Source organism: Accipiter gentilis, chromosome Z, assembly GCF_929443795.1.
Source record: "Accipiter gentilis chromosome Z, bAccGen1.1, whole genome shotgun sequence".
Taxonomy (NCBI): Eukaryota; Metazoa; Chordata; class Aves; order Accipitriformes; family Accipitridae; genus Astur; species Astur gentilis.
In genome coordinates, this window is record NC_064919.1 from 15,115,665 (window position 1) to 15,134,049 (window position 18,385).

The 18,385-nt window shown below is 40.1% G+C and overlaps 1 protein-coding gene across 1 annotated transcript in view; it reads left to right on the forward strand.

Annotated features, from left to right (window-relative positions):
• Positions 1-4,745: 4,745 nt before the first annotated feature.
• TEK (TEK receptor tyrosine kinase) overlaps positions 4,746-18,385 on the forward strand; it is a 41,188-nt gene continuing 27,548 nt past the window's right edge. The window contains exons 1-2 of the mRNA XM_049794882.1: positions 4,746-5,082; positions 17,016-17,327. Of these exons, the coding sequence (XP_049650839.1) occupies positions 5,031-5,082; positions 17,016-17,327 (364 nt within the window). The 5' untranslated portion in view covers positions 4,746-5,030. The remainder of the gene's footprint in view (positions 5,083-17,015; positions 17,328-18,385) is intronic.

Genomic DNA, 18,385 nt, shown 5'->3' on the forward strand with positions numbered 1-18,385 from the left:
TAAACATAAATATACAGACTTATTCATCCTTCAAAATATATTGTAGTAAAATTAAGTAGAAAAGCAGTAACAGCATAGAGAGGAGAAAAATTGTGAACTCTGTAGCTTCTGTACGAGTTCTGCTTACCTTCTGTTGGATGACGCCTCTTTCAGGCTGGAGAATCTCATTTATCTCCAGACTGCTTTTGACTTTGGGGTAGCAGGAGTATTAACATCACTTAGATTTGTGCTCCCACAACCTGATCCAATCTTGGCAGAGAAACAAAAACATGATTTTGTTAATTTAGCACATGTTCAGAATCAAGTTTTAGCAGATCTTTTATAAAACAGAGCAGACATGCTCTAAAGTAGGAAAACAATGGGCTCAAAAAGCAATGACAAGGATGCAGTTTGTCCTTTTCATACAAACTAAGTGGGATATAACTAGCTTGCTTACTTCTCACTCATGTGACTTCATATACGCATTTGACGTCAGCAGTGGCCATCACCATTGCTGACTCTTAACTTCAGTTCTCACACTTTCTTCCTCCTTTTAAAATATTCTCTGTCCCTTTTGTTGGCAAAGAGTTGGGAAACAAAAACTATTTTTTTGTCATTCTGGTGACAACAGGCCATTCTAAAATCTACATGAAGTGTATTTCAGCAAAATACAAGTGTCTCGTAAAGTAAAAGTTTCCAGAGTATAGACCTTAGTCAAACAGCCTGATGTCCTTCACAATGACTTGACTGATACAGAGGCTATGAAGTACTCCTGTGTTGTTTAATCAGCTGAACCTTCCCCTTGAAAGAAACCTGAGATTCCCATGAGATCCTGTGTTTAAGTCCATTGTAGTAAATTCCTTTTCATTTCACTAGCAAGGAAGACAGGAAAGCAACAGCACCCTTTGGCTAAGGCTGCTCTGTAGACTGCTCAATATTCAGCCGTTTCCCGGGCTATGGTCTCCTGAAAATCCAAGAGAAGATCTTTTTTTGAGAAGAAAAAAAAAAAACACTGAGAAAAAAGCCCTGGTCATAGTTATGCTTGCAATCCTGATTTACATTTTGAGTATGCATATGCGGGAGAGGCAGTAGAAAATCAAGAAGTAACTGCACCTCCTCAGCATCAGCTGCCAAGTGAAGAGAATGAGCTGCAACAAAGAAAAGAGTCTGTTATCTTTTCTACCCCACCCTAAAGTTTCTCACAAACACCTATTATACTATCGCACCCCTCCACTCTGTCCCTTCCATGTTAGTATGATTTAGCTTTAACTATGTACCACTGAAACCTTTACACTGCCACTGCATTGTGTAGGGGTAATTCCTTACCCTGGCTGCTTGGACAAGCAACAGCACATGTCCTCTGAATGGTCACCTGGCTGCTCACTTCCAGGTGATCCAAAATAGATGGCTTAGGAACTGTGGCTGGCCTCAGTGGCATGGGCTCTTTTGTAGGGGAGAACAGGATCTGTTTAAGAAAAGAAGCTAAAACTCTGCCATTTATGAGCCTCTGCTTCACATTAGCTGAGTGCAGTGAGTAATAATTCCTGAAGTTCCTTTACTGCCTCCTACTAACACATATTAACACCATGTCAAGGCCAAAGTAATGGCTTGTTTCCAAAAAGCATAATACAGCCAGACACTGCAAGAGGATATGTGCTTTCTGCTAACACATCTACCTGATTAAAGTGCAGAGTGGCTTTGTTTCTTTTTCCTCCTCACACATTTCCAAGCACTGCAGCGTGTATGAATGGATTGTCCTTGAGACAAGCATGCTGCTTATCTAAAGAGGAAAGCCTGGTGTCAGGAGTTTAGGGCACTTGACATATCATAAAATTAACCTTCAGCAAACAGAGTTATGAAAAGCCATGTTTAATGCTAAGGTTATATTTACATGTTGAAAGACAATATGTTTCCCTGCTGTAGCTAATTTAAAACTCATGTATGCCATTGTGATGGGTGTTAAGTTAGATGTGAATGCTGATATGTATTAATCAGCAGTTAACCACCAACAAAACCGATGTTCCTGAGGGGAACACTTTAGAAATCACATGGGGTTGGGTAGTCTTTCTGAGTATTTCCAAGTACCTATAGAAGAGACAAAGGGTGTAGTCCGTGGGGCCCAAATACAGCTACATACCCACCTGAGGACGTGCCATGGGCATGATCACTGGCCAGCCCAGCAGACAACAGCCTCTATTAGCCCCACATGCAACAGATGCTAGAGTAACTTGGTATTGTATTTTACCATTCCTGCCATCCTCACTTTTAGCCCAGTGTCTTTCACTGGCAAACTGGTTTTGCCAAAAGGCTTTTTCCAATTCTTCTGCTCTTTAATAGTGAATGCAGGCCGAGATTTAGGATCCTCATTTGTAGATCTGTTAATACAATCTGAGGATTAGATAGCAAGAGATGGGCTTGTGCTTGGGGAACCTGCTATGACATTGTTACTGCTTGGTGGAGGGCACAGACAATTCTACTGCACTTCTGTATTGTTCAGTAATCAGAGGGTTGGTCAGATCATGCAGTTTTTAGTTCACAGGACAGAAAATTGATACGACCTACTTTTAGGAAGACTCATATTCTAATAATGTGAAATATGAAGATGAAAATGTGGAAGGAAGGGCTGGCAGACACTTAAATATGAGTAAGAATAAGCCAGAACAGTGAAAGCCTTTAAATTCCACATTCTCGCAAAAGCTTATCATGTGGTTAATTTTGACATCAGTGGAAGCAATAATCAAACTGGCACTTGAAAGCTTTCCAAATAAAAACGGATCTAAGTTTAAACACTTATTACACATTAAAAAGTACTTAAATATTTGCTGAACCATAGATGCTATTCTTTATTTCTTCAAAAATGAAATTATATAGTGAAACACAAAACACATGATCCTGCTGAGGCTGTATTCCAACTAAATTCTGACTTGAGTAAGTACATATTTGCTCTCTTCTGGCTCAAGCAAGTCTTTGCAACCTTCTTGTGTTTGTGGAGTATTGTAAATTTAGGCTGTCCGCTCTCATCCTGGAGATAGCTAGCTTGTCATGGCAGACGAAATGGTCAGTAGGCACAAGCTGATTCTTCAAAAAATAGTGAACAGCTGACCCGGCCTGTTATACTGCAAAGTCAGTATCAGCAGCAGTCCATACGCATTGCTTTGCATTTAGGTGCATCAAAAATGGAGACATGATACATTTATCCTCAGTGACCTGCTTATGCCCAGGCGAGTGAGATTTAAGGGAAAAGTTTAAAAACACCTCTACGCTCGTGATAACAATCTGGAGAGTTGACTGAAGTTGTATAACATCCCCCTCCCCCCCCCCCCCCCCCAGCACATCAAAAGACACTGAGAAAAAATTGAGGATAGGCCTTGTTAGAAGTAGGTTAAATGAGCAACAGAACAGAGTTAATCCACTAGATAGAAATTATGATAATACTTACTATCTGGGAATACTCTACATGTTCTGATATTGGAGGGGCCTATACCATCAGGCTTATAAAGGCTAGCATGCAATTGGAGTGTGGATAATCACTGCCTCTTCGTGCCTAGGAGTAGAAGAAAATGTTCTCAAGAAGCAAAGGTGGACAAAATACACATGTGCATTTAATTCTGGAATAGACCAGGTAAATATCTTACATTCTGTCTCCTTTAAGCCTCAAAATGGATTTTTAGTGTTGTTTGGACCTCAAGCTGTGTTTTTGCACCCAGAGGGTATTTTCAGTTTAAGTTCCTACTTGGTTTGGCTTTCAGGTTTTGGTTTTTTGGGTTTGGTTGGGTTGTTTGGTGAGGGGTGGGTGTTTTTTTTTGGGGGGGGGGGGGGGAAGAGGGGCAGAGATGGCATGAAAGGAGCAGCTCTGGGTTAATGCATTGAAGTCTGCTGTAGGTGACACCCTCTGTCCACACAGCAATAGATCTTGGGTGTAAAGGCTTTCCTCTGTGAAATCTACACCAGTCGAAGGCTAAGAGGTCTTCCTAAGGAAATTAAATCAAAGTAGGATCAACCCATATCCCATTTCCAAAATGATGCTGAACATTTGCTTTTCTATACTTCTGTAAAAGTCATTCTGGGTGTTAGCATCTTGGCAGACCTACAGGACTTTCAAATGCTACATTGTCATGAGTTATATTTAGTCAAGTGGTAAATGAGATTAGCCTTTATATGCAATTCTGTTTATATAGCTGGGTGCTGCCTTTCCATTTATTTCATTAATTCTTTGTGGTCTTCTTTGTATTTTTGTTTTTTTCATATTTTGTGTTAGCTTCTGAGTTTTGAGACCCCCCTGAGTGATGTGGCATTTTGGTCCCACGAAAGTCATAATAACTCTGGGTGCAATTTATTATTGCAACAAGTTTTCAGTCTGTTTCCAATTGCCAATAGTAGAGAAAAATTGTTTCCAGTAAAGCACATGAATTAATGGAGTAGTTTGCTGGGTTGTGGCTGGCTTTGGTCTGTACTGGATTCAGCTGGTTGGTTTGTTACTGTTTACTTCATATTTTTATTACTGTGTGCTGAGATGCATTGCAGCCGGCAGCTGACACGTGGATTAAATAAATAAGGGAAAAGATGACAGTGCCCTGAGAAATTAGCAGATGTGCCCTTTGTGAAGGGGATGACAGTTTCAACCTACTGTACCTAGGTGGAGGGAGGACTTTTTACTTGCACTCTCCCGCCTACTGCAGGATGCCATCATTGTTCCTATTTTGCTGACTGTGACCAACAGCAGCCCCTGCTTCTCCAGCAGCTCCAGATAACTGGTTTGATGTATTGCTGGATGGACGGGATTTGCACTGCCCTGCAGTCCCGCTGATACAAAAATGCCTTTAAGATCCTGCCTTTCCCATCCTAATCTACAAAGGAAACAGGAAAAAGGAACTTAAACTCCCTGTACTCAGACAGCAATGAGACTGTTCCAGTCTGTGCCAGTGCTACAATTTCTTGCCTGTGACTTGTAAACAGCATATCATGCAGAAGAGTAACTGGTAAACGTGTGCCCCAAGAAAAGGATACTCCATGAGCAACTGTAAGAACTGGATGGATATATTTTGGAAAGCATGGACCCTTTAGCACATCTAGTTCTCTATGGATTCAGCCTGATGATTTCAGGTAAGCCTTTGCTTTAATATCTGTAGTCGACCTGTCATGACTTTCTTGTTTCTCATGCAATGTGCAGACAAAACGCATGACTCCCTATTCCTTACTCCAGCACTTATATTTATTGATTTAAGTACCTGTGTTTGTTTCAGTGAGTCCACTTATCTCTGTGCAGTGCTCTTACAGTGAGTGAGGGCAGGACTGTGGCCAAACTATTGGGGAGCATTTAGCTACATCTAGAATCTGCTGCTACCTCTTTTTAATTGTTGAAGTCACTTGTTGACACATAATGCACATTGCAACAGGGTTTGTCTTCTGTCTAATGGTATTAACTTTTTCATAAATCTCATTACTTTGAAACCATTGAAGTCTTTCCCCAAGAATTTCTGCTCTAAATACATACTAAGTATTGAGTTTTTCTCTGGCTGACTTTATGAACTGGTTGTGCAGCAGGAAATGTTGCTGTTTCTAGATATTTCAGTATCTGATTTCAGACAGGTTTTTAGGCAACATTCCACAACAGAAATCTAGATGAAAGTCAGTGGACAAGAAGGACAGAAAAATGCACATTATATGAGATCAATTAATAACACTTCACATGCAGCTAAAGAATGAATCAGTATTATCAGCAAATGCTGTTAGTTCAACACGTCAGAAGTTAGTCATAAGAGACATCTATGGGAAGTTACAGAGTAAGATTATACTAATGCAAATTTAGTTTATAGTATTCAGAGCATTAATGTTAGAGATGCTTTTCTGACGCTACCACAAGCAGAGCCCTGAGGAAGCCTGCACTCTTCCCCCAGATTCTTAGTTGCTCAGCATTTGAGTATTGCTTTCACCATCCATACTTTGATTTTCTAGACAGTTTCTCCTGGGTAACGTACCAAGCAAAAACTGCAAAAGAGAAATACAACTCACACAGTAACCTTAGACTCTTAACTCACTTCTAACCATATCATTGAGATACGCATAGGTTGTTCCAGTCCATTTCACAGTAAAAAGGCAATGTGCTGCAGATTGTGCTGCAATGAAAACCAGAAAGTAGCAAGAAAAGGCAGAAGTCCTCATTGCTGTGTAACCTGCTTTACAGTTTCGAGATCTTCTTGATTAGCCGCATGCTAATAGCTAAGTGAAATTATGGACAAATGAGTTTGAGATGTTACTTTTGGCATCTATAAAAGGAAAAAAAAAAAAAAAAAAAAAGGTTTAAGATCTGTTGAATGTGTGTTTGGAAGTACTCTTACCTAGCCATTGCTGCAATAGGCTGCATAGTGTTTACCAATTCCTCTTTCGTGGCTTAAGTTTCTTGATTGTTTAGCTGCACATTGGTTCAACCTACTTAGCCTTCAGATCACTTCCAGCTTTTCACTTTAAGGACATATCTGGTGCTGTAAGCATCATGGATGGAGAAGAAAAGAAAGTCCAGTGACCCCGGCTCTTTTTTCCTTGTGTCTCCTGTTTCTCTGCGTGGTAACACACAGCTAATTGACGCAGAAAGCAAGCAACGTTCATTAAGCCACAAGCACAGGAGAAACAAAAGCCAGCTGCAGAGGTCAGCTATAAACGTGGGCAGTGCGGACAGGTCGGCACTGAAGAGCTGCCAGTCACTGCCTTTTCCACAGGGGCTGACCAGCGAGGTGTGTGCCGTAGTCACACCCATCTCAATAGATCTGTCAGCTTTCCCGCTTTTGTTTGAGAATGATATCATGTTTCCTGGGGCGAGCTGTGGAAGACAATGCGAGCCTGCTTTCCTCAGATACTGCAGGCGGAGTTCAGGAAAGCAGGAATGACATTCCCTGAGCAGGGAGGCTGTACGCTCAGCACAGGCAGTGAACTGGCGTAACCTTGTCTCCGATGGTCATAGGCTTCTCTGGGCGTGGTGCTGGGTAGGCACAAACTCCACTCCACCCTTTTCCAAGGTGAAGACCATCGGTTTGGCTCCTGTTAAGAGAAATGGCCTTTGATTTAATGTCTCTTTTTTAGTTTTTTGGGGTTTCTTTTTTTCCTAATAACAGTACTTCATTTGCAGCTAGAGCTAAAGATCTGATTTGGATGGTAATGTTCGAAATATATACAAATGCTCACTTTTGCGCTGTATAGATCGTCACTGCTTGCCATAGCAAATGTTCAATTAAACTGACAAAGGGTTGATTTTAATCCTGTGGAGGTTCTTGAAACTAGACTGAGCATCGCCACATGTTTTTCTTTTGGTTGATTCTACTCCACTCAACATTTTGTAGAGTCAAACTGATCCTGGCATCCATCCTGAAGTATGTATTCAAACCCCAAGGCTGTGGCTAGGTACAGTCTGTTAAATCCTGACCAAAGAAGAGCTGCAGAGTCACCTATTCCCTTGGAAGGCTGGGGACAAAGCAAGTAATGAGTGTCAGAACTTGCCTTTTCCCTCTTAACAACATCCTCAGATGGTCTGAAAATTTGCTTGCAGCTTCTCACAGTGTGCTAACTCAGAAATGTTCATGTGTGAACCTTATTTTAGCAAGATGGCCACCATCAGCAAGAGATTTGTGGAAACCAGCAACAATTAAAACCAGTTTTAAGCACATTTCTTCAACTATTTCTGGCAGGAAACAAATACATTGTCAAATGTCCCCATTCTCCAAGACAGAAAGAATGTTCTATGCTATAGCTTTGCTCTCCAATAATCTTAGATCCATTGGGTTTCTAAAAATGTTGGATTATTTGTGTGTGTGTGTGTGTGATTTAGCTGTTGGAACCATATATGGTAAAAGACTCAAAAGGTTATATTAGCCTTTTAAGAAGGGTAAAAGTGGAGTTAACAGTGCAGTGGCATCCATTAATAGCTCTCTATCATCCCTATTGATGGTTGCATTTTCTTTGGGATCAGTAGGTGTTATGAAAAAAAACCCACAAATGGTATTTATTATCATAATTATGTGGCTCATTTACATATTTAGAAAGTTAAGCAGCTTTTAACACAAGCACCACTATGATGTTGTAGGCTTTTCAAAACTACAGGAAATCATAATTTTTAGTTAGACTCAACTATTCTAATAATTCTGTTTCAAGACTTGCTTTTCTCTTGTGACGCTTAACTTAACCTAAAGAAAACCTGTATTAACCTCTGGTTAACACATGCCTGTGACTGTGAATATGAATGTCATCCTTTCCATAATTAAAGGGACTAGGCTTGTGTGATTACCTTCAAATATGCTGTTCTCAGACCAAAATGGCACCTGAAGTTCAAACAGTCCATTCTACAGCTGCAGTGCTGGGGTTTTGAGCCTCCCACAGCCAAAGCTGTGGACAGAAACCATGTTGGAACTTTTAATCTCCAGTATTTCAAAACTATGCTGATTAGACATTACACCGACACACAACCTTTCAGACACTTGAATTATCAAACTACTGATGTGACTTGCAAGAGGAACTTGCAAATGGATTTCATTCCTTGTTCCTGAAGTGTATTCGGTTTGTGAGACACAGCAATTGCATCTGCCTACAACACATAGGTTATTTACCCAAAGGGAACAGTACCCTGGTGCCTTTTTCATGAGTCTGAAATTTACATGGAATTTAGACTTTTCTTAAGATGTAGCTCTTCTTGAGATGTTCTCTTACGACAATCATGACTACAAAATCGATGGATCTGTTTTATGGGAGAAAGAAAGCTTTTCTGTTTTAGTTACATTGTTTGCTATACGTTTGCAAAGAAAAAAGTTCCAGCTGTGACCTAAATCATCGCTCCCTGACTCTGCAGCTAGAAGCCAAAACGAACAGCTTCAGCCTGTGCAGGCAGCTCTGTGTACCTACCCTAAGTGGAATTACAAAAGTGGGCTGATTCTCTCCAGTTCTTCTATTTTTTAGCTTTAGAGTTTGCTTTTGGTGTGTTCCTGGGACAGACCTAGTGAGAGGTAGAGTAGCTCTCAGGAAGTCTGTGCTCCCAAAGGTCATTTCAGCAGCTGGGAATAGTCAGGAGTGAAAAGGCATTGCATCAGACCCAGAGGAATCAAATCTAAAAGGGTGAAATGAAATCACACCACATGTACAAGTGTTAACATATGCTATTGTTTTAGATACATATTTCATATATATATATATACACATGTATACTAGATTTTTTGGGTATTTAGTCATAATTAAGTTGCTTGGATGGATTAGGTTTTTGCTGAAATTTCATTTCAGGGAAAAAAACAAAGCTGTTACATTTTGCAGAGATGGTCTGATACCCACAAAAATTTCATCATCTGGAAGGCTTTAGGTGGACAAGAGGGAACAGAGAAGTCAGAAAGACTGACTGCAGCTGAGCAGCTGGCTTTAGGACAGGGAAGGTGTGGAGTTGGTCCTTCATGTGCCCACAGTGAGAATTACCTGGGTTGGAAACCTGCTCTGTGTTGGTCACACAGACTTGAGCCTGCTTGGCCCAGACACATCTCTTAAACACACAAAACCCCCTGTTTGCCTCTCCATGGAAAACCAAGTCATTGTGGTGTGGAGGGTGTTGGGTAGGCGCAGAAGAAATGAACCAAAAATGGATGCACCTACCACCTGTATGAGACAGACATATAGTTCCATGGTCAGCTCCTACTGTGATGCAAGATCTATCTGGGACTGGAGGGATGAAAATCTTAGAGAAATTGAGATGAAGAAGTGTCTTCCAGAGACATTATCTACCCTGTGCTAATGGCAAAATCACATTTAGGATGGTGTTCCGCTGTGATTTCAGTGGAGACACATAGCAAAGAACCAGCTCGAGTCTGAACTGGAGACTTTCCTGTAAGGAGTTTAAAATGCTGATCATTTTTTAGGGTGCAGATTTGATAACTGTTCTCCAACTAACACCCAAACTAAGAACATGCACTAACAATTTTAAACAAGGGTCATATCATAAAGAAGTAAAAAAACCCACCAAAATTAATTTTTAAATTCATCACTAGGAAATGCAAACACTTTTAGGGTGTGAATATATTAGGCATTTCCTAAGTTGTGAAAGGATTTTTGAAAGACACAAACAACATTTCTATATTCAAGGGTGATATATGTAAACTTTTTGCCTCAAGGTTGATATTTTGATTGCCTGGGTTTTATTTACTTTTTGCATTATGTCAGCCTGTCTAATGAAGTGGCTTGGTTAATTTCCCCTTTGGAGCGTAACAAGTCTCCCTCAACAACACAGTTCCAGCTGCACTTCTGATAGTTCTGGTGATTTTTTCTTGTATTATTTTCTGAACAAGAAGGTTTCCCAGTGGTCAGGGACCTTAGCCTCATTAGTCAAAAAGCGTGATTAGCACCAGAAACACCTCCCACCACTCTGCTCAGAAAATTCAGTAAGTGGCAAAGTGAGGGTACGCTACTGTACAGGCAAGAACGTATTAAGAGTACATCCATCCAGCAGCCAATGCTCAGAGACACTTCTAGACTGTTAGCCTTGTGTGTGTTGTATGTACTGATGTATCCTATGAAGACTAGTTGGTTACCTATGTTAGTTTGCATACTTCATCTTGGCACATGTGCATAAACAACATACATTACGCATAAACAACATACATTACACATATACAGTGTACATAGTAGCCTCATAACGCAACTTACAAGGACCACCCTTGTTATGGACATATTTATTCTTGCTTGCAAGTACTTTCTTGACAGTAGTACCCGTATTGTGCAAGCTGCAAATCCAGCCAGATGTCGTTGAACTACAAGCCTATCCTACTCAAGCTTTCCCACTTTTCCTCATCCTTTTTCAGCATTGCCTAGCACATCATCAGCTGATTGTTCAACGAGCAATTTCTGCTGATATGTTGTTTTCTGCTTTACTTGCTTATGGTCAACCAGGCCTAAGGAGAAGTCATGAGAAAGCATCTTTCTACATTTTGGTTGCTTACACACACACATTTAGGCACCCTTGCTGGGAAACCCCCAACCAAGATGCACCAGTGTTTCTCTTCTAGCATTTACATCTTAAAAGATTGCTTTTATGGGTTATGAAACAATTGAAATGTAGAGAAAAATCACACTTTATTTTACAAGAAGGCAGTTGTGTTTCCTTCAACTGCTCCAGAGGTACACAAGGGCCCGTAAGAAACCATTAACCCTAGTAGCTTTGACAGACTATTTTATTTTTCACACTTGTGCTCTGGTCTTCCCACTACTGCAAAGTAGCAAAGTGATGTTCTGTCACTAATTTTTTGTCTCTTATTAGCTTCACACTACCTTCTCTCCACAAATAACGCCCTGTTTCTAAGGGCATGAGGTCTCGGTATTTGAGCTGTCCCACAGCTGCCCAGTAGCATCACATAAGATACAAACAGTAAGATTCTTTCCATGGACAACAAGAAAGGTTTTATTGGAAAACCTGACTTTTTCCTCATTTATGAGCTGTTTTTCAGCAGCATTTCTGTCTCTCTCCCTTTTTGCCCTGCTGCTGCTGCCATGTGGCAGAGAATCTTAATCTGTTTCAGTAATAATAACATCAGCCTTGTTTTTCTGTGGAGGACTGATCTGGTAGAAGAGAACTTGACTCACTGGGAGAAATTACCTGGGCTGCTTCTATCTTTGCATCCCAGATGAAGTTTCCAGGACTTTAAGAGACTACTGAGCCCATAAAGTGAATATGTGATTTCAAAGCGCACCCAATTTAATTTTTTGGAGAATGAACAAAAAGTAACCAAGATTGATAAGAGAAATGCTGAGTGCACAGAATTACCAAATTGTGGTGGAGTATATGTTCCACTCTCCACATGAAAAATATCACCAAACAGCTAATGTTTTGGTTAGTTTCTGACTAGTTTTAATATTAAGTAAGAAGTACTCCATTTTTAATTCTTCTTCTTCTTCTTCTTTTTTTTTTTTTTTTTTTTTTTTTAAAGGGAAACACTATATGAGGATTGGGTTTCTATTTTGTTAATTTCTTCATATTTCACTTGAATTATTTCTATCCTGATTATCTTCAAAATTAGTGAAAAAGTTAATTTTTTAAAAAAAAAGTCAAAACATTTTATTCAGTACTTCACTGAGAATTAATCAAATGCTATGCTTTTTCAGCATAATTTCTTAAATGATTGCCACTTGTATTCTTAAATAGATTAGTTAAATTCTTTTAATCTGGTGTGTGATTTTATAGTGAAAAATACATTTAAGGGGGTTACAGCTGAACTTGTAACTACAAAACAAGACACAATGAGAAATGCTGAGGTGCAGGCTATTTAGCAAGTTAGGTTTGTTCTAAATCAAAACCTTATTTTTTCAAGCAGGGAGAGTGCTTGATGTTGTTTTTTAAGAGATGTGAAGGTGGAGGGGTTGATGACTTGACAGTCTGGGACATAGATTTCCATCAGTCTCAAAATTATTTTTAAATCCTGCAGTGGGTGTTATATACAATTGGCTGTTTTACTTTCAGCATAACACCAAACCTAATCTAAGCACAAATTCTATATTTTTCCGGCTAGCATAGTATCTATATGTTTTACATTCGTATTCCCAGGTAGTTAAGAGGCAGAAATAATTTGTATTCCAAGCAATAACAGTAAAAAAAATAAGAACTGCCTAAGCATTTCAAATTACAAAAACTTTTATTCCCCTTGCTTCACCTGATGAAAAAGGGGGTGGAATTTACTGGAATTTTCTCCCCTCTCCTCTTCTTTTAAATAATTAGTACTTTAAAAATATTGATCTTTCCACTTACCTCTTACGACAGCTCTTCTTTTTCCTCTGTTATGCTCCAAATGTCAAGGGAAGGTCTTCCAGCTTATAATCACTTCAAGCAATTAATAATAAAGCTCTACAAATATAAGGAAAATAAATACACGATTAGATGTGTAATGTCTAAGCAATTTCTTTCCTTCCACTACTACTAAGTATTAATTAATAGCTAAAACAGTTACTCAGAACTTTGCATTCTCAATACACCTTGCAAATATGGACTAATGATTAGTTACGTGTTTGGGCGGTGGTGGGGTATAGTTATCCTTCACTTTGATGGAGCTGAACACTCTGGCTACTTGCTATGGTAGAGGAGTGTTAGCTACTCCACAGTATTTAACACTTTTCCAATTAACAGACAATTTTGCAAAGACAAAATTTCACATTAGGCAGAAATTGTTGATTATTTCCAAGTTTTCCTGGGGACCAGAGAAGGATTAACGGCATAAATATGAAAGTATTTGGGCAGGGACTTTCTGAGATGAAAGGACAAGTCATAACACTGTTCTATTCTCGTAAGACTTGCTGTGTGTACTCATCTATGGCATTAAACTATCTCAGCTTGAGACTGCTGCATTGTTTTATTCCCGAACTGATGTCTAGCACCAATTCTGATCTAGGGAAGTGATATTTTCAACTTTATTGGAGACTTTCTTGCTCTCTGAGCAGACCTGTGCCTGGGATGTGTTCCACGGAATTTCTGAGAACTGTTTCTTCCAGCTGGTCCTGGCTGAGTTTTGCTGGTGCAACACAGTACAGAAAGCATGATGACTGTCTGCCCGTATGAATGGCATTATGGTAGGGAATGAGAACACACAGGGACTGCAGAGACAGTGTGATACACACTTATTCCCTGTTTAGCGCTATTTCCCCAGGCAAATATGTACTAGATAAGCTGTGAAAGATACAGCCAGGTATCACCTAGCAAGAGAGAGCACAATCCTGTAGTTAAGAGTGGGCCAAGAGGGACAGCAAAGGTCTCTGCATTAATTTTGCTGTCTGAGTTACAGTGAGTGTGCTATTATTTAAACTTACTGTTTTAGAGGATGCCATTTTCTCTGTGCTGGAAGGGCTCAAAGCACTGCACCACAATGAGTGTTTGTCATGAATACTGGGCAATGAATCCTCTCCTCATGGTATCTCCCATTTCCAGCATTAGCCTTCTGCAAGTGCTCTCCCTTCTCAAAATCTATTTGCACACACAGCAAATCGCCTTCCTGATAAGGTCAGTCCTTCAAGGACCAGGGCAGGAGTCAAAGGACTTTTTCAAGGAAGCATAGAGGACTGTCACTGATACAGAGACAGGCTGTTTCCTGTCTGTGGTTTCTGTGCTTTTCTCAAAGAGCTAAATCCTGTTGTCCTTATTTGTTCTTTATATACTCGAAGTCTTCATTAACATCGAGGGTAGGATTTGCCAAAGTTTTGCCTGACTAGGTAAATTCCTTTTTAGCAAGGACAGTTGGGTTAGTTTAAGTTGCATTAGCAGAAAGAGATGCTGTAGGAATCCCTAAGCATAAAGCATATGTGCATTTTACACTTTTCTGGTTTTTTTCTCTTCCACAGTCTGAGGGCAGCAGCTCCCAGTGGAGTCAAAGAAAGCCTTCCTATCACCTCAGAGGCCTTAGGCTGACTTTAAATGCCAGTCCTGCTAGATCCTGAGTTGAACGAGTGAGTTGCCTTCAAGTCAATGTGCTGATAGGGTGCTTTTTTTTTGTTTGGTTGTTGTTGTTTTTTTCAAAATACACCTAAAGCATAGCTTTTCTTAGTGCAAAACTTTCACTTGGATATATTTTAATTTCTGCTTGCATTATATTCCAGCTGTGAAACCTTAGCTGCCAAATCATGCTTGGCATATGATTCCATACTTATGTATAGATATTACTCACTTTTAGATGCAGAAAAGCCTTCTAGTGTTTCTCCAGGAAGTCATGAAACTCCATCTGTGCTCCATCTGCTTCATGCAGGTGTCTGGGTTACTCTGCAGTGTTTAATATGACAAAACCCCACCTGTATTTAGACAATCAGAACTCTACCCATCCACCAGTGGCTAGAATTTGATTCATCTGGAATAATCACAAGTGTAAATAAGCAATATATCTGTAGTTGTTCTACACCTTGATGACACAATTTGTGTTGCCACCAAGAAACAGAAAAGTATGTAGCAAATGCCCTGAATATCATACGATATTGCTTGGCTACGTCTTGCACAGGGATCAAAGACAACATGAAAGCTAGTCCTCAAAACTCTGACTTCTCCTACTACTTTTTCTCAGCGTATTAAAAGGTTGAGATGCAGGGGGGGAGAAGAGGTGTTATTTTTCACCTTTCAATCTCTGTTGGAAGTTAGAGGAACAGATAAATGCTAGAGAAATGGAGCTGGAGCCCTGGATGAGCAGCCATCCTCTGAAGGACCCCAGCAACTTGGGCCCATACCTCTGTATTGGAAAGATAGTTGCAGCTTTGCGCCCTGTGGATGTTAGGCAGAAATATCAAAATATTTCCGTTCTGATCTGCAGCACCCTGCCTGACCTCAACACAGATAATCATGCCAAATCACAAAGTTTGGATCGAGATTTGACTCTGAGTTCCACAAACTTTCGCAGAAATCAGGATCTTGCAGTTTATGATTTTAAGAATATCTCTACCTAGCATGTGATCGTTGCTGATATGAACTGAAGCCCTCTGCTTTCAGTGCTGGGACTGTTCAATAACATCTGCCTTCAGCTGATACATCATACCTATAGTAAGAGCACAAATATTCCTCATACAAAACTAAAAATGTTGAGATAAATGCGCTATAAAATGAATGCACAAGTCTGGCCTCATTTCTATCACATACCTCTTTAACTTTTTTTCAAAGGTTTATTTTTGTAATGTGCAGCAGGATGAATTGACTTCTCCGACCTGCACCTTTATGCAATATTTACTTTAACGGCTGTTGCATCCTTTCCAGAAGGTTTAATGTCTCCATTATGTAACTGCAAGTTATCTGGGCTGGCACATTAAAGGGTGGTAGCTGTGGCAGACTGGCTGGGTGTGGTGAGTGTCAGTGTGCTGTGAGACACTTCAGTCCCCAGAGTGGTTGCTGGTATTGAAAGCAGAGGAGGACCTCCTCCCTTGGCCCCAGCACTACAGAGACACACGCAAAGACTGCAGTCAGCACTAAGACCTTTTGACCTCCCTTATCTAAGACTATACCCCTTCCTTCCAATCAGAAGAACATTTGGAAGCTGAGTGGCACTAAATATTGAGTCTCTTTGTGTAAGTACAAAATATTCTTGTATCCAAAGCAGGAAAATAGATGTGATGAATAAAAGAAATCAATTATTCTTCCTGTTTCAGATGGAAAAAATGTTAGTTTCCCTTCTCCTTACCCTGAATTTCAAAAGTAAAGGGAAACGCCTGTTGTTTGCAAATTGTTGATTATAGGAGAGCTGTCTTTCCCTCCTGCTATGCACATTTGAACAACTAAATTTGTAGCACTCTGCCAGACACTGTTTAAATTAGGCTTGCTTCTATAATTTTCAAAGAACTTTGATTTCCATGTATTTCTGGCAGTTCTATTGATCAAAGGGGGCCATTTCAAATTGATTTAAACCTAACCTCATAAAAAATGGCTTTACTAGTGCCGCCAACTTGCTCTTTGTTCTTGGGAATGTTTCATTGTGCCATGGCTCTCACTGTTGTCTGTTAGCACTTCGAATGGTTAACATATGAATGATTATGAAATCATTAATCCAAATTCATAAAACAGCTGAAAAAAGTACTCCAAGTATTCAAAGTACTTCCAAAACCTATAACTGAAAGACATATCTGCTTTACATCAATTCATACATATTAAATCCATGCAAAGGACACCATTAAACTGACAACTTACTGTCTACTGACCCTGTTACCAGCAAGGCACCATATTTGAGGCATTTATGTACATGTCTAACTATCCAAAGATCTATCTGCTTCTGCAAACCACAGTTTTCCTTGGGCTTCTGCAACAGCTCTTAAAAGAAATTCCACAAGTTTGCAAGGCTTATTTCCTCTTCTGAGAAGAACAAACTCCATCTGTCCATGACATAAAAAGTAAATCCTGAAGTCAGTGTAGTTAGAATAGTTAATCTACAGTCTTCCTATTTTGCATAAAAGCTGTGCAAGACACCAGCCAGAGAAACCCTGACTACTGGGTGAAAGAGCTTACCTGGTGATTTGATCGGCCACGTACTCAAACTCTGCAGTAAAATTTTTTCACTTGCTGCTTTTTTCCCTAGGTAAAGTGGAAGCTGCACTGGACCTCATACTGATCAATTCATTCCCTCTAGTGGGCAAGTCCGAGACATCACTTATCTGTATCACTTCCAAATGGCGTTCCCGTGAGTCTATCACAATAGACCGAGACCAAGAGGATGTGACAAACCAGCACCGGGAACCACTGGAAGTTAATGAAGATTCAAAGAGACCGACAGCCAAAACAGTGGTGTGGAAGAGGGAACAGGCCAGTGAAACTATTGGAGCATATTACTGTGAAGGGAAACTCAAGGATGAGGTGACAAGGATACATACCATGAAGATGCCGCTGCGAGGTACTGTACAGTGGTCAGATCTGAATTTTGCATGTCACTGCTTGCAGACTGGCAGTTATTCCCAGTTGACACAGGTGGGCACAAACATGACTCCAGAGCAGGCAAGGCAGTCTGGAGTCAAAATAGACTTGGCTCAAGCCTGTGTTTTTCTTCTAAAATGCAGAGGAAACTCGTAGATGCTAGCTGCTAGTCATTTCCTCATGGAAGTTAGTCAGACACCTGTAGGTATTCTGCCTGTATCTGGCTATGGCCAGGAACACAAAGTCAGGTGGCAGATAAGGTAAGTACTGGCCTCGCTAACCCCATGAAATAACACATGCAGTAACTGCTGCACTGGGTTTTCCACATCCCAGACCCCTGATTTCTAAACATGCTTCCATTGTAAAGTCTTGACAGGTCTGAGATGCAGACAGGTAAGCATCACTATCCTTTTTTTTTTAGTAAATGGGCAACCTGAGCCTAGAAAATAACTGCTTTGCCTAGGGTTCAGTCAAACCTCAGATCAGCAACATTGGATCTGCACAGTCTGTGTCAATTGAAAAAACCACTCCAGCTCAGCACTGGAAAGAAACTCTAGACAAGTTTCCCAAAATCTAAGAAGGTTATTCACAAAAATCCACTATGGATTTCACTATTGACTTGGTTTTCACTTTAAGGTTATGCACAGTAGAAAAAGCAAATATGGCAGGGAGATGTTGTGATGAGAAGGTGGGATTTCCAAGGTCCGGCACTCTAGCCATTAAATTAGATTCTCTTATGTGAAAAATTTTGCTTGTCTCTGGACCTCATTAGGCTTCTGGGATAAGTTCCAAGACAGAGATCACCATAAAATACAGAAAAGTGCAAGAAATTTTGGCTGATTTTCTGCACTAAATCAAGTTTTCAACACTTCAGCCAATTTTTAGTAGACTTCACTGTATTGCTAATACTTTGTGCCATGGCAGCTGGTCTGTTGGGAGACTTGACACCTTTTCTTTATAAGGTTAGTGAGAGCAGTTATCATTGTTGGTATCTCCTGAAATTATATGGCAAATTTAGGAAAAGAGGGTTTTAATTTG